The 16,558-nt window shown below is 48.9% G+C and overlaps 1 protein-coding gene and 1 non-coding gene across 2 annotated transcripts in view; both read right to left on the bottom strand.

The window, feature by feature from the left end:
• Positions 1-5,034: 5,034 nt before the first annotated feature.
• Positions 5,035-5,153, bottom strand: LOC138951205 (5S ribosomal RNA). The gene has a single exon (XR_011451047.1). It is a non-coding gene; the product is annotated as a 5S ribosomal RNA (ribosomal RNA).
• A 1,730-nt stretch (positions 5,154-6,883) lies between these two features.
• Positions 6,884-16,558, bottom strand: part of LOC138978544 (uncharacterized) — a 98,808-nt gene continuing 89,133 nt past the window's right edge. Inside the window, exons 54-62 of the mRNA XM_070351293.1 lie at positions 16,078-16,353; positions 13,071-13,253; positions 12,505-12,681; positions 11,968-12,091; positions 11,277-11,401; positions 10,912-11,085; positions 9,822-9,925; positions 9,065-9,273; positions 6,884-8,406 (exon numbers count right to left, since the gene is read on the bottom strand). Of these exons, the coding sequence (XP_070207394.1) occupies positions 8,147-8,406; positions 9,065-9,273; positions 9,822-9,925; positions 10,912-11,085; positions 11,277-11,401; positions 11,968-12,091; positions 12,505-12,681; positions 13,071-13,253; positions 16,078-16,353 (1,632 nt within the window). The 3' untranslated portion in view covers positions 6,884-8,146. The remainder of the gene's footprint in view (positions 8,407-9,064; positions 9,274-9,821; positions 9,926-10,911; positions 11,086-11,276; positions 11,402-11,967; positions 12,092-12,504; positions 12,682-13,070; positions 13,254-16,077; positions 16,354-16,558) is intronic.

Here is a 16,558-nt window from a genome sequence, read left to right as displayed (position 1 = left end):
TCCACCAGGAAGTTGGCCAAGTCCTGTGTTGAGGGATAAAGCGGCTTTATCCCCTTGGACAAGGCGAAGGTGGCCCAAGCTCTCCAGCGTAAGTCGTAGAGCTGATTAGTTGATCGCCTCTTAGCGTTCAAGGAAAACTCTACTGAACTCTTGTGCAATCCTAGTGCAAGCAGTTTGGAGCGCACAAGAGCCATGCGGTCAAGCACAGACTCTCTGGACGTGGATGAGGGAGGCATGATCGAGGCTGGAGCAGACCTCCCCCGTCCAGATCCAGAGGTAGAGGGTCTACGTGGGTGAGACCGCGAAGATCTGGAAACCACGGAGCTGTTGGCCAGTAAGGCGCGACCAAAATCAGTCTTGGTCGTTCCTGCAGATATTTTGCCAGCACCCTCGGAATCAGAGATGTCGGGGGATAGGCGTAAGCATCGAGGAGCCTCCACAAGAGAGTGAATGCGTCCAAGTGGAACGCATTCATGTCTCGAAAGGGGCTGACGTACCTGGGAAGCCGAGCGCTGAATCGAGTTACGAACAGATCGATCAGAGGACGGTCCCACCTTGCCCACAGACGCTGTAGAACGTTGTGAGCGATGGTCCATTCTGTGGAGAGAACCTGATCGCCCCGACTGAGAATGTCGGCCAGGGCGTTCAGTTTCCCCGGAACGAACTGGACTGACATCCGGACCTGATTGGTCTGGCACCAGAGCAGAATCTCCTCCGCCAACAGGGAGAGGGACCGAGAATTGGTGCCCCCCTGGTGGCGAAGGTAAGCTAAGCATGTGGTGTTGTTGTCCCCGTTGAAAATCAGAGGGGCCAAGGACAGGCCGAATGGGAGGGCCCGAAACTCGAACACCGTGCCCTCCCAAACGAACCAGAGCAGATGTCGGTACCCCAGGGCCACCAGGATGTGGAAGTAAGCATCCTGGAGGTCCCAGACATGGCCCAATCGTTTGGCCGGATGGCCAACCGGACCGACGAAGGGGTTTCCATCTTGAACTTGCACCTGTGAAGGTACAAGTTCAAGGTGGAGAGGTCCAACACCGGCCTGAACCGGCCGTCCTTTTTGGGGACGGTGAACAGGCGGGAGCAGAACCCCAGAGAAGGCTGAGAAAGGGGGTAGACCGCCTTCTTCTCGACCAACGAGTTCACCTCGTCCTGAAGAGCCTGCCATCTGGCAGGCTCTCGAGGAGGGGGGAACGTCCAAGGTAGAGCGGACAATGGAGGTTGTGACGACAGCGGTAGAGAAAACCCCGACCACACCACCCTCAAGAAAAACTGGTTGGAGACCAGTCTGCCCCACATGCCGCGGGCCCGAAAAAAGGAAACCGCCGGACGAAAGAGGGGCAACTTGAGGGGGCGTCAACGTAGGGCCGGGACTCACTGAAAATTCTGCTGGCGGGCAGGCGCAGGCTTGCGACCACCCCCCCTGGTGGTGCTGCTTCCCCTTACCTGTCTGAGCACCCTTCGTCTTGCTTGGGAACGCAACAGGCGCCTAAGAGGAGGAAGAAGGAGGCAGTGAAACTGGCTTCTTCTTCTTCTTCTGAGGCTGGGAGCTGGAGGTGACTGTAGCACTTCTCTTACTCCCCGCCGCCGTCGCCGAAGCAGCGAGGCCAACCATCAGAGAATCAGTGTTCCTCTGGCGTGTGGACTCCACCACAGAACGAACAGTGTCCGGATGAAAGAGGGAAGAAGGCTGAGGAAACGTGTTCCTCAGACTCTTCCTCATATCCGGAGGCACTATAGAAGTAGGCAGAAAATGATCACGGAACAGGGCCAAAAAGTGGACCCGTGTTCCAATGGCCAATTCTGCCGCAGACGTCACGCACGATCGCACGGCATGCAAAGCCCGATCCACTCGAACCGTGTCAAGGACCCGAGTGGAATCGGACTCTGCCCGATTGGGAGGGTCCAACAGTGTGGACAGCGTGCTCATCCATGTCAAGGCCTGTGATTGGGCCTCGACTGTGGAAGAAACGGTGGCCTCAAGATTGTGGAACGAAGCAGAGCTCAGTTCCACCTTCTTGACCGAAGGCACCTCCCCAACGAACACATCACCGTCAGTCCCACCCTAAACACTCGAAGTCTGGAAAGGGAGAGTTCGAGAGTCAAAGGGAAAAGGGAGGGACGAAACAGATTGGACACGAGGAAACAGTGGAGGTGCGCCTCCCGAAGGAAAGCATGGCACTGAACCCGCGTCCTCCCGAGGAACATAGGTCGCGTTTGCACGTGAATCTGTACTCCTCAGGCGATGTGCTGCCGCTTCCACCGTGGCACTTAGACTAGGGTGGAACGCGAATTGCCGGCGGCCGGATCGTTCATAAAACGAGCCGCCGGCAGACGCGGCGTGAGCCTCCCGCGCCCGGGCCGAAGCGGACTCAAAGGACGAGAGGGCGTCTCAGGGAAGGACGTCCTGAAACTGTTCAAACGTCCTTCTAGCTGTGCGAGGACGAGCCTCCTGCCTCTCGTCCTCAGACCCCGGGTCCACGTCCTGTGTGTCAACACTAGACGACAGACGCTTAAGAGAGGCATCCGTGACGTCAAGACGCCGCGTGATGTCTGTCATGTACTGTTGGAAAGTACGAAGCATAGCTTCGGAAGTTCCATCAGAAACCGGCAAGGGTAGAGGTTCAGTGTTAACCTCAGGGCGACCCTGATCCTCCTCCCTATCGTCCTCCGACTCACTCTCCTCTTCACTTCCCGACAACTCCTCAAAAGCAGGAGTGTAGGGAGCTTGAGGGGGAAGAGCCGAAAGCGATGAAGCAGGCTGTGAAGAAACGCCCACAGAAGCAAGAGGCCGCGAAGACCCCTGCCCCAAAGACGAAACGTCTCCAGCAGCCGAAGGGGGAGAAAAACAACAACCCTGCGACTGTTGGGTCAGCCCAGCCAACGAACCCCCGCCATTTATAGACTGAACAGGAACCCATGGGGTCTGATCAGAAAAGAAATGGTCCGGTCCGGTCGGGGGTGCCGATCCGGTCCGGTAGGGTGGTCCGGTCCGGTGCCGTACCATCCGGAGGTCCCGTTCAGCACCGAACCATCGTACCCACAGAAGTGTTCGGGTGGTTAGGTCCGGACGTGGACATACCGTACCATCCGGACCCGTAGGTCCGGTGGTCCGGTTCGGTGCCAGACCATCCAGACCAACAGAGGTGGTCGGGTGGTCCCGCACCGGACCATCCGGACCCGTAGGTCCGGACCCGTAGGTCCGGTACCATCCGGAGGTCCTGTTCGGCACCGAACCATCCGTACGCACAGAAGTGTTCGGGTGGTTCGGTCCGGGCGTGGACGTACGTACCGTACCATCCGGACCCGTAGGTCCGGTTCGGTGCCAGACCATCCGGACCAACAGAGGTGGTCGGGTGGTCCGGACCGGTCCGGTAGGGTGGTCCGGTGTTCCGGTCCGGTGTTCCGGTCCGGTCCCGTACCATCCGGAGGTCCCGTTCGGTACCGAACCATCCGTACCCACAGAAGTGTTCGGGTGGCTCGGTCCGGACGTGGACACACCGTACCATCCGGACCCGTAAGTCCGGTATGGTCCGGTTCGGTGCCAGACCATCCGGACCAACAGAGGTGGTCGGGTGGTCCGGTCCGGACCGGACCACCGGTCCAGCACCGGACCATCCGGACCCGTGGGTCCGGTCCGGTCCCGCACCATCCGGAGGTCCCGTTCGGCACCGAACCACCCGTACCCACAGAAGTGTTCGGGTGGCTCGGTCCGGACGTGGACATACCGTACCATCCGGACCCGTAGGTCCGGTTCGGTGCCAGACCATCCGGACCAACAGAGGTGGTCGGGTGGTCCGGACCGATCCGGTAGGGTGGTCCGGTGTTCCGGTCCTGTCCCATACCATCCGGAGGTCCCGTACGGCACCGAACCATCCGTACCCACTGAAGTGTTCGGTCCGGACGTGGACCTACCGTACCATCCGGACCCGTAGGTCCGGTGGTCCGGTATGGTCCGGTTCGGTGACAGACCATCCGGACCAACAGAGGTGGTCGGGTGGTCCGGTACCGGACCATCCGAACCCGTAGATTCGGTCCGGTCCCGCACCATCCGGAGGTCCCGTTCGGTACCGAACCATCCGTACCCACAGAAGTGTTCGGGTGGCTCGGTCCGGACGTGGACATACCGTACCATCCGGACCCGTAGGTCCGGCATGGTCCGGTTCGGTGCCAGACCACCCGGACCAACAGAGGTGGTCGAGTGGTCCGGTCCCGACCGGACCACTGGTCCGGTACCGTACCCTCCGGACCCGTAGGTCCGGTGTGTTCCGGTTCGGTGCCAGACCACCCAGACCAACAGAGGTGGTCGGGTGGTCCGGTCCCGACCGAAACACTGGTCCCGTACCGTACCATCCGGACCCGTAGGTCCGGGGGGTCCGGCAAGGGCCAGAGGTACTGTCCCGCACCGGACCCTAAGGTCCGGTACGGTCCCGTACCATGGGTCCCGTCCGGACCAAACCCGGAGGTCAAGTCCAGTCGGGACCCGTGGGTCCGGTTCGATCCCGACCCGTAAGCCTGGAACGTTCCGGACCCTTGGTCCGGACCATCCGTCACCCGAACACCAGACGCTAAGGAATGGCGTGGGGTCAAGACGGTCCGGTCGGAGGTGTCGGTCTGAGCAACAGAAACAATGTTCCCGTCGCCCTGACCATTCGACAGAAGTACCACGTTCTGTCGAACACCTCCACGTCCAGTAACTAGTCGGCCGGAGCGTTTCAAGAGGGACAGCCACCAGTCACACGGACGTCAGAGGGAACCGTAGTAGCAGTGGTCGTAGGCACGAAGCCTGAAACCCCTGCCCCCACAGGACCGCCCTGAACGGGGTCAATTCGCATCCCAACCCCAGCGGGGAGGGAATTCAGAGACCCCGTCATCTCCTCCGATCTCCCCCCCCAGGAGGCCGAAACTACTGTCAAAACAGCAGCAGACGACCCAGCGAGGGAGTTCAGAGGAGGACCCGTGTCCCTCCTGGCTTCCACAGCGGTGGAAACCGAGGAGGGCACAGGAGAGGCACCGGAAAAAGAAAGATTTTAATGCCAACTGCACCCGGTGTTCCCAGGCGGTCACCCATCCAAGTACTAACCGGGCCCGACGTTGCTTAACTTCGGTGGTCGGACGAGAACCGGTGTTTTCAACGTGGTATGGCCGTTGGCTGTCAAAACCTGAGTCTCTCCAGTAGCCCCTAGATCGGATTCACCAACCCCCAAAGAGGGTTGGGAATCGACCTGCCCCCGGATTCGAGCCAGGGGGGAGAAGGAAACCTTCCCCCCAGGCTTGAAACCGGGAGGAGCTGAAGCCTGAGACTGAGGGCCGGACAACGGCGTCGAAGGGGGGGAAGCCTGTTCCACTGAAGGAGAAGGAGAAAGAAGCTTTTTCTTTCCCCTCGAACTTCCCCGAACCTTCGACGGCGCAGCCCCGCCCGAAGTCCCAGGCTCAAGCCCAGCCTGTTTGAGCAAGCTCGCATTGAGCTTGCTCAAACAGGCTTTCTCCGCCCTCCCTCGCCGCAAACGCAAAGCGTTTGGGGAGGGAGAGTCGGAGCGCCGAAAGATCCCCTTCTCCGTGCGTAAAACATGACGCTGGGCGCCCGGAGAAGGGTTGCCCCCGGCAGACTCTGGTTCCGTAGAACCAGAGCCCAAAACAGGACGAGACATCCTACCTCGCCCTGTACGTACCCTTAAAGACCGAGAATTAACAAAATTCAAAGAAAATTTAGGTCAATACTCAAGTGAATGCGGCGAAACGAGAAGCAGACGACCGGTCACCACGAAGTAGGACGGGAGGCACGCCGAGTCCGCCACACAAAAACGGAGGCACAAGTTGAAGGAAACACAACGTAGCCTCAAGCCAGAAGTGGAATAACACACAATAATCCAACAGGTGATAGTCCACACAGAAAAGGAGCCTCTTAGTCCAAAATAATCCGGGAGCGTAGCAGAAACACAGCCGGTCTGACACGCGCGAAAAAAGAAAGAGGACGCGCCACCTACATCCTGTAAGGGGGAAGCACTCGGACAGTGCTTGGGATCCACGGTGGCGCATGGTTATGGGAGATAATTGTACCCACTCAGCGTTTTGTCCAATTTTTTCGGCCTATAATAGATAATGTGCAAGAATAGTACTGTCGAGGTAAGTGTTATATTGACAGAGCTTTTTAGAAATGAGGTAAATGTAAAAAAACCAGAAGTATTAAATCTTATCACACCAAAAACCATGTACATATCAAAAACACATTCCTTTAACACCAATACTTTGTGCGTCATAGTTCAAACATATTTATCATGAAATATACAGGACAACGGCAATGAGAATGATTGCACAAAGAAGTAATTTATACTACTTTTTTTTCTTTTTCTTTTTTTCTTTTTTTTTAAACAATGTATGCATGATATTCATTTACAAAAAACATCACTCCTGCAGGGGATCTTGGCCCCATATTCATATCACAATAGCCCAGCAACCGTATCACAATAAAAATCCCCATGCACATCATCACAAGAAAAATATGTAAACAACAACAAGAAAAAAAATCTGTAGCATAAGGAATCATTATTTCTCCTTTTCATCATATATGAGCAAATATGTCGTGCTAAGATTGCACATTAATGTGTTGTTGTTTTGTTTTTTCAAGTATGAATACACCATGCAATACATGTAAAAATACTGTACTTTCAGGACTGTTATGTTATGTTTAATGAAGTCTTATATCGCGCGCGTATCTCCAGACTCGGACTCAAGGCGCAGGGATCTATTTATGCCGTGTGAGATGGAATTTTTTACACAATACATCACGCATTCACATTGACCAGCAGATCGCAGCCATTTCGGCGCATATCCTACTTTTCACGGCCTATTATTCCAAGTCACACGGGTATTTTGGTGGACATTTGTTATCTATGCCTATACAATTTTGCCAGGAAAGACCCTTTTGTCAATCGTGGGATCTTTAATGTGCACACCCCAATGTAGTGTACACGAAGGGACCTCGGTTTTTCGTCTCATCCGAAAGACTAGCACTTGAACCCACCAGGTTAGGAAAGGGGGGAGAAAATTGTTGACGCCCTGACCCAGGGTCGAACTCACAACCTCTCGCTTCCGAGCGCAAGTGCGTTACCACTCGGCCACCCAGGACCATATATAAGGCACAACTTTTTCCTCAACTTTTACACCTTCGCCTTATTAAAAGGTATCGTCTTGTGAATGGCTAAGAAACAGCACAGATGCACCCACATCCTTACACAATGAAACATAACACTCCCTCTCTGGTGATATGCATGTTCCTGCTTCCATGAAGTGGACAAAGTTTCCTCTCAGGCTTCAAAGGCATCAGTCTCAAAGTAGAAAACTCTGTCATTGAACCGGGGTCAGAAGGTCAGTGTCTGTAAACTAGGGCATGCAGCTGGTCTCAGCTGAAAATATGGTCATTAATTGACCTGAGGTCACAAGGCCAAACAGCTCTCAGAATGTAGACTCTTTGATCTCACCCCACAGGGAAAAAAGGTATCTCCACTCTGTATATACTTCCTTTGACTTGCGGCCAATACACAGGAAGCGCCTGGTGGATTTTTCTCATTTTAACCTTAAAAGTGGGAGTTGCGCCTTTCACAACGTTGCGCCTTGTTGTCCCGAGAATACGGTAGTTAGCAAATAGCAACAGCTAGAGTAGGAGATAGCTTGTAAATGTTCAATTCATCATTTATAATCTGCATGAAAATCAGTTCATAATATCAGTACACATTTGTACCCACAAGTTTATACAAGAGCTCTTGTGGAGAGAGACAGAAGAAAATTAAAACATTTGCAATTTGTTCATCACTTATACCTATAAGAAGTTCACAAGTACCAATTAAATCAAACACAAAGTTGCGTTAAAAGTTTCCATCAGACAATTGACCAAATCATAATGCATGGCTCAGTGAATAATAACTGTACATGATATTTTGCAGTATATATTCCACACAGGTCATGGAGAATATAAAGTAAAATCACATTATAACAAAAATAAAATTGATCAATCCTTAGAATTTTAGATTTCAACATCTAAAAAAGGTCGAACAGCGGGCCAATGAAAAGCGTTAAAATGGGGACAAAAAAACCTGCTCTGTTCCAGACCCTTGAAAAAAAAAAGAAAAACAGAGTTTGACTGCCGTTACATGATAACACAGGCACGACTCTTATTCTTGGTCAAGTTGAGCTGAGACTCTTGTCGCTGCAGCTGTTGTTGCTTGGGTTCGGCAGTGGAATCGCTGGCAGGTTTCAATCTGGTCTTGGACGTTCGCTTGCTGACAGGAGGGGTCGGGGCAGTGCTTGGGCCGGCTGATGTGTCCATGATTGTGTCCCCCACACTCTGGGAGGGGCCAGGGGTGGAGGAATCTTCTGCAGTGGGAGGCAGTGCCAGTGGTGTGTGACCTAGAACACAGTTAGGTGCATGTTACCGATACATGGAACTACATGTGCACAACACACACGCACGCACACACACATAAAGACACATAATCACAAAGGATAAAACTAATCGATGTCAGGCCAAGTTCACATAACTGTCTTTTTGAAAACCTGCAGTTTTAATTCAGTGAGAATTGCATGAGAGATATGTGCATGCATGTGACCCCTCACAGTTAAAAAGTTATAGGGATGTGCATTCTCCCTCTTTGTCCACACACTAGTTTTAGGCATTCCTCTTTCTCTTTCTTACTTGCTCAAATTCAATCTGCATATGACTAAACGTACCAGTGTAAACACACACACTCATACATACACACTCTCTCTCTTTCCCTCTCTCTCTCTCCCCCTCTGTCTCTCCCCCTCTCTGTCTGTCTCTCTCTGTCCCCCTGTCTGTCCCCTTGTCTGTCACCCTGTCTGTCTGTCTGTCTGTCTCTCCCCCTCTCTGTCTCTTTCTCTCCCCCTCCCCCTCTCTGTCTCTCTGACCATCTCTTTCTCTCTGTCTCTGTCTGTCTGTGTGTCTGTCTGTGTGTCTCTTTCTCTCTCTCTCTCTCTCTCTCTCTCTCTCCTCCCGTCCCTGTCTCTCTCTCTCATAAACAACCCATTTTTTTGCACTGTTTCCTACCTGAGACATGTGATTCACTGTGGTGTTCTGTCCTGCCGGCGTCAGGGGGACCCATCTCTCGCAGAGCCTGAAGGAAGTAGTCGACGCCGATGCTCTCCGTGGCATGGTGAGTGCTAGTCACCGTGTCCGTGTCACTGAGCACCGTCACTCTGGTGCTCTGCCGGTGCTTGTCACACAGCCACACCATGCGCCCACTGGGGAGGTGGCACCTGAACCGTACAAACAAAGTTAACATGGTACGCATTTTCATAACATAACAGGGTGCCATAAAGCACTCTGATAAACGTTTTCCGGAAATAACTGTCGGAATTTACAAGCCTTGTGGAAGAGTTGCGCCCCTTACCTCGTATGAACAGGAAACATTTGGTCGACCAGTTAACTCTTCCACAATGCTTGCAAATCCTGACAGAGTTATTTCCAAAAATCGTCTATTACCACTGAAAGCAAAGGCAGACAAATCAAGTGTGAGTTTGGGCTAAATCAATAGCATCTCAACGATCTGTTTCGCTAAACACAGAGGTTATAAAGTTAGCAAGAGCAGATACCAGGAAAACACAGCAGTCAGACCCTGCTACCACAGACAGCTCTCCAAAATAGACCGGTGTCTCACAGCCAAGCACTGTCAGCCTTTGAGCTAGCTAGTAGCTCAGTGCTTTCCCCAATCTCTTTCAACATGATGGTATTACAAAAGCAAGTATCTTGCAGAACCCTTCAAACCAAGTTCTGTACTGGCAAATCTGAGGCAAAGGTTCCAAACCTGGCCAAGTTGCCCATGGTACGTCCCACATCGGCCTCTGCTACTGTCTGTCGCAGTTTGTGATAGCTCTGCTGGAAGTCAGACACCTCAGCAATCGCAGGATTCTGAAAGAAGAACACACAGAGTATCACCTCGCAACTCTTACATCAATTGTAGAGTCTACAAGCCTGCTGCGACCAGCCAAGGTGTTCTGGCTGCGACCAGCCAAGGTGTTCTGGCTGCTACCTGGTTGCCACTAAACGCAATATGACATGAGAATCTAGCATGTCACCAGCTGGCCACCTGCGTGCTTGTGAGAAGATTGCAGAAAGCTGCCACCAACTGACCTATCACTTTTACTGAGAATAAGCCAGGCGACACACTAAATTTCTTGGTTAAATATTCTCTAAAATAATATGTGTTACATTTTTTTCTTTTTTTTCTTTTTCATTCTCCCCATTATCATTACTTTATTATTCGCCGCAATTCCTCCCAGTGAAAAGCTAGCAGCAACAAGAGCCGTGCGGTTTAAGTGTGATCAGTCACCTGCACTTCTGGCAGAATCACCAAGGTCTTTTACGTGCTACGAAAGTGACACAGGGGTTGGACATGGATACTGTCTGTGAATCTGCACATGAAGTTGACCCATGTCTGTCCTGGCCTGCATTCGAACCGGTGACCCGAGGATCACAAGATAAGATAAGATTTTTTATATAGTCCTGTGAGGTTACCCTCATGGAAATTCAGGCTGCTTTCTCACTGGGGGAAGCGAGCTGCCTTACAGTACGGCGCTACTAATTTTTGTTGGTTCTTTTTTTTCCTGCATGCGTGTATTCCTGTTTCCAAGCCCGGAGACTTTCGCTGTGAACTTGGGTTCTTTATCGTGCGCATGCATGCACATGGGGGTGTTCGGACAACAGGAAGACTCTGCACATAGTTGACACTAGGAAATAAATCCCTCGCCGAAAATGGGAATCGGACCCACGCCAAAAGCGATAACTTGTTTTGAAGCCAGCGGCCCTACCAACTGAGCTATTTCTCCATCTCCGGCCATCCGACCATTGCTCTACCAACTGAGCTAGCGGGCCCCCAGCATGGCTAACAACCCCACCTTTTCCAGCCACGTCAGGTAGAGTTTTCCCAGCGGCTGCGTCATGCAGTTGAGCACCAGCCTCTTGCTGTACTTGGCGATGGCCGAGATGCGTGACAGGAAGGGAGCAAACTCATCCAGTGACGCCGCAAATTCTTGAGACATGGGGATTGGATCTCCTGCCACATGCCAACCCTGAAACACAACAGTTAGAAGACTGTTGTTACCATGGAAATTACAAAACAAAACTAAAATATTCACACACACACACACACACACACACACACACACACAAACACGCACACACACACACCACCACCCCCCCCACCCCCACACACACACACACACACACAAACACACATAAACAAATGTACGTGCAAACTGACCTCTTCGTGTTCGCAGAGTATATTGACCACAAACTGTGCGTTCAGAAAGTCAGCTGCAGAAAGCTGTTTTTTGCTGTCAGCACCTTCACTCTGATTGTCACCTGCTGTTGTCACCTGTTTCTCACCTGTACAGGTAAGTAAAAGATAAACCAAATGCACCTTGAAGATGTGCAAATTATTTAATATCCATATCACAATCTCTGCATTTATTATTTATCAGAGGAACAAATTTGTTTCTGTTTAAACTTCACTGTTCTTCTTGGGTCCTGTATGACCCAAATTAGTAAATTATTCACTATAAATTAAATCCATCCCCAAACACAATGCTGCCTGGGTATACGTCTCAAATGGTTTTATCCGCAAACCAACAAAATAATTTTATAAACAGTGATGTTATATCTGAACTACACAGTTGGGATGGTGTGTTGCACAACCCACATACAATTTGTGTAGGAATTTTGCAGCCAGCTGACATTTAGTCTAAAATCTTTAAACAAAACCATGTTGCATGCACAATTTTGCAGCGTTTATTCCTTATCAGACAGGCGTGGGTTATGTAGGATCCATACGCTACAAAGAAGTAAGAAAAGGGTATCAAACATACCAAGTAGTATAACTATAAGGTAAAAAATAAATGCATAACAAAAATGCACATAAATTGTGACATGCAGCACAGTATAATAACAAGTACCTGTTTCTTCCTCGGCCTTGGCAAAGTCCACGAGGAAGAGACAAGGGTAGGGCAGCATGTCTTGCACCTCAACATACAGCACCAATTGCCGCAGAAACTTGCGTTGCACAAGCTCACACAGTTCCTGCAGATCATAAAAATACATATTATAATGAATAACTAGCCTGGTTACTGGTGTGTTTTCTTTTTATTTAAATATTATAATGAATGACGATTAATGAGTTTTCCTTATTAATAAAAATGACTTTTTATTTTCTAAATTGTCAGGGGAGGGGGGGAAGGGGGGGGGGGGGGATAGGACATGGAGGGAGGAGGGGGGGTTAAGGTGTTACAAGCATACTTATAGACACAAGCCATAACATACAGAATTTGGGTTTCTAATACTTTCCTTTGCTGCATGTGCTGGACAGTGTTAGTTCCATCATATTGGCATTCACCGCTCATGTATCAAGCTTAATGTAACCTTTCCAGTCTTCCATCAATATTTGTAGCGCAGGAACTTTTCATAAAGTTTAATTAATACATGAACCCACTGACCTGGAAGGAATGTGACTTCTGGTCCTTGCTGCCAACTTTGGCCTTCTCAGCGGCCTTGACCTCTTCGTTGTGTGCGGTCAAGTACGGCTGGAGGAGTGTGACCAAACGATCATACACAGCAGGAGTCTGTGACTCCTGGAAACTGACCAGGGGGAAGTTCTGTGACAGTATGCCCACCTGCAAATACGAAACATGCCACTGCACTCAAACCTCCAATTAAAGACTCCATCAACCTGACATTTTCTAATTAAGACTTGCTCTATACAGCACCCTCCCCTCCCCCCTCCCCTCTTTAAAGATGTCAACTTCTCAGATTTGTTTAGGTTTTTTAACACAGACCACTGAATTAGCACATAAAATGCTGTCAAGACAGGTTGAGATTCAGTGACAATTAAAATCATGACAAGATATGTAATCACAAAACTGATTTGTTTTCACACATTAGAAGACAACCTTTGTCCATACCATTGTTACCAAACAAAAGACATTTCCCGTCATCTTGGTTTAGGGGCCAAAACATCCACCTCAACTGCAGCGACGACAATCACAACCACATCATCCCTTACCTCCGTCCCTCTCCATTTGCTGCCAGAGCCCACCACAGCCAGCACAACGGGCAGTTTGAGCGTGTTGGCCACGAAGCGGAACTCCACCACACAGTTGCTGGAGGCTGCATACTCGTCAGACACACACACCAACACCACCTTGGCATTCACCAGACCCTCTCCTATATCCTCAAACAAGCCGTGCTGAAATAAAATAAAAAAGTAAATCGCTCAGAACTTAATTTCGATGCATTACTTTAATTTTGTAGTGTTTCGTTTGTCTTTATGATACAAGCACCACCACTGCAATTTCTCCATGTGAGATAATAAAGTTAATTTGATTTGATTTGATTTACTTGACCTTTAAAAAAACTACTTTTTTTTTCTTTTTACATTTAGTCAAGTTTTGACTAAATGATTTAACATAGACGGGGAATCGAGACGAGGGTGGTGGTGTATGTGCATGTGTATGTATGTATGTATGTATGTGTGTGTGTGTAGAGCGATTCAGAGAAAAGTACAAGGTTGTCGTCACCAAGACTGAGACTGGTCTCAAAAACCGGGAAATCTTTAGATGATGCAGTTGTTTTTTATTTCAAACCCTCGAAGTATTCTCCCTTAGCGGCTACACACAGTTTAAGTCGTTGGACCCAGTCAAGAAATGACCGTTTGAAGTCGTTTTTTGGCACCTGGTTCAGACACTGGAAAACAGCCGATCCGAGGGCTGATCGACTGTCAAATCGACGCCCAGCCAATTGTCTTTTCAGATGAGGAAACAAAAAAAAAGTCATAGGGTGCAAGATCAGGAGAGTAGGGAGGATGTGGCAAAGTTTCAAAGTTTTCTTCCTCCAGGTACTCTTTCACCACCTTGGATTTGTGAGCAGGTGCGTTATCATGAAGTAATTTGATCCCTTTCAATCCTGTAGTTGGTCTGGCTCTCTTGTAGTAACGAACGATGCCAGCAAGAACTTTTTCCTTGTAGTACACCCCAGTGATGCTTCTGCCTTTTTCGCGTGGTTTTTGAAAAATGACGCCCTTTGTGTTATAAAATATTGTGTATAAAACCTTCTTGCCGGAGCGACTTTTTCGCACGATCCGAGGGGCATTGGCACCTTTTTTTATCCATGCTTTGTTTTGAGCTTTTCTTTTTGGCTCAAAGAAGTACACCCAAGTTTCGTCTCCAGTCACGATCTCATCCAAGCGTTTTTGATCACATCCGTCGTATATCTTGAGTAGCCGTTGGGCAAACGTAACCCTACACCTCTTGTTCTCTTCAGTGAGGAAATGTGGTACCCATCGCGCGCACACCTTTGTGTATCCAAGTTTGTGTTTTAAAATTCTCAAGACAGACGACGACGAAATGTCCAGTGTTTCGGCGATAAAATGACTGCTCACTCGGTGATCTTCATCAACTAACTGTTGCACATGGGACACCATTTTATTGTCGGTTACAGGTGGTTTCTTCACTTTTCCCCTTGCATCTTCCACAGACGTTTTCCCTGTTGAGAAATGCTTTGCCCACCGAAAAACTGTCGTGCGAGATGGTGCTGTGCCTGGGCTTACAGTTCTCAGCTCTTCAAGTATGTCACCGGCCGTTTTACCAAGTGCCGTTCTTATTTTGATGTAGGATAGAAAATCCTTCTCTGAAAATGTGCTTTTTGCCGCCATTTTTTAGGCCAGTGTCTCTCGCTTACATGACTAAATACACTGAATCTTTACGAAAACACAACGGATCACAAAGAAATTATGCACAATAATACGTCATGTACCAATCTTGATAATGACGTCATTTGTTATAAATGTCGTCATTTGATTCTGTGCAAAAAAGACCAGTCTCAGTCTTGGTGACGACAACCTTGTACTGGACCAATATTCATGAAACTTCACAGTAGAGTTCCTGAGTATGATATCCCCAGACGTTTTTTTCATTTTTTCGATAAATGTCTTTGATGACGTAATATCTGGCTTTTTGTGAAAGTTGAGGCAGCACTGTCACGCTCTCATTTTTCAACCAAATTGGTTGAAATGTTGGTCAAGTAATCTTCGACAAAGCCCGGACTTTGGTATTGCATTTCAGATTGGAGGCTTAAAAACTAGTTAATTAGTTTGCTCATTAAAGTTGTCATTAAAATTGGATTTTCACTAACAGATTTAAAAATGATTTCATCGTATTCCTCAATTTCTCCTGAATTCAAAACTATATACATATGTCATGTTTACTTTACAAATGTGCTCAGAATTACAGAAATATGTTTAAGTAGGCATAAGTACTGCGTTTGCATGCTACGCGGAGACGAGCGTGACCCGTCTCGGTCTTTAGGTGTGGTTAGTCGAGACAATCTTAAATATAGTCTTAGCGATGACTGTTTGTTGGTGTTAATCTGTTACTTTGACGCCGACAGCTTGACTAAATGTGTTTATATCGCTTCACGCGACTTGTTTTCTTTTGACGCTCTTGATTCTTACCCTTTACTTGCACACTGATTGGTTGTGTCTAATGTTTGTTAGATTGTACATATCGGACACACAGAACACATAATCCACAATCTAGCGCACTAATTATGATCTTGATGGAATTATCTGCAGAAAATTGTGACAAGAAACTTTACTTTGAGCACATTTTACAGAATGGAACATAATCCGCTGAATGGAACATATTCCATCTTTCCTCAAGGCACTGAGGAACCAAATCCTGATCTCACACATAGACACAAACACATATTCTCTCTAGATCTTTTTCAAACACACATGAGGCACGCACACACACACACACACACACACACAAACACACACACACTTCTTAAACTCATAAATCATTCAAAAGAACAACTGCATTTCAAAGAAAACAGAAACATACCAAGCCGTTACACAACTCCGACCCGGGCAGTAGGTACTGGCTCCTCGATCATTATTCGTTTTTAACACTGTTCCCACATATCCACTGCAGCTAAAATAGCAGCACTCTTAAATCTGTCTATCATTCAAATGATTCACAACACACAGATTAAGTTTAACCACAACTCCTTACCACTCCGACGCGCTCAACATCAATCCAGCATTGAATTCCCTTCTGGTCCAAGTAATCCTTGATGTCTCGGGGGTCGCCAGAACCATAAGCGCCCTCTGTTGCCTTGGAGCCCTTGGCAACAGCCTTGGCCGAGTTCTGCCAGCAGTAGCTGATGAAACAGGGAGGGATGTCCTTGGCACCCCCCTCCTCTCTCTTCTTCAGGCGATCACTCATCACCTGCTTCAGCTCCTCAAACTTGCTGGGGTAGCGGTCTGGCTGCTGCATGTTGACGTACACCTGCCCACAGTCAGTCAATCAATCATACAATCAATCAACACATGCCCACAGTCCGTCAGTCAGTTAATCAATCAATCAATCAATCAATCAATCAGTCAATCAATCAACCACAATATATATTGACCAATCAATCAATCAATCAATCAATCAATCAACAAACCAACCAATGACACATTTCCTGTGGAATTTAACTAGGGTCTGACAA

Source organism: Littorina saxatilis, linkage group LG1, assembly GCF_037325665.1.
Source record: "Littorina saxatilis isolate snail1 linkage group LG1, US_GU_Lsax_2.0, whole genome shotgun sequence".
NCBI lineage: Eukaryota > Metazoa > Mollusca > Gastropoda > Littorinimorpha > Littorinidae > Littorina > Littorina saxatilis.
The sequence above is the reverse complement of the archived record's forward strand: the minus strand, read 5'-3'. Positions and strand labels throughout refer to the sequence as shown.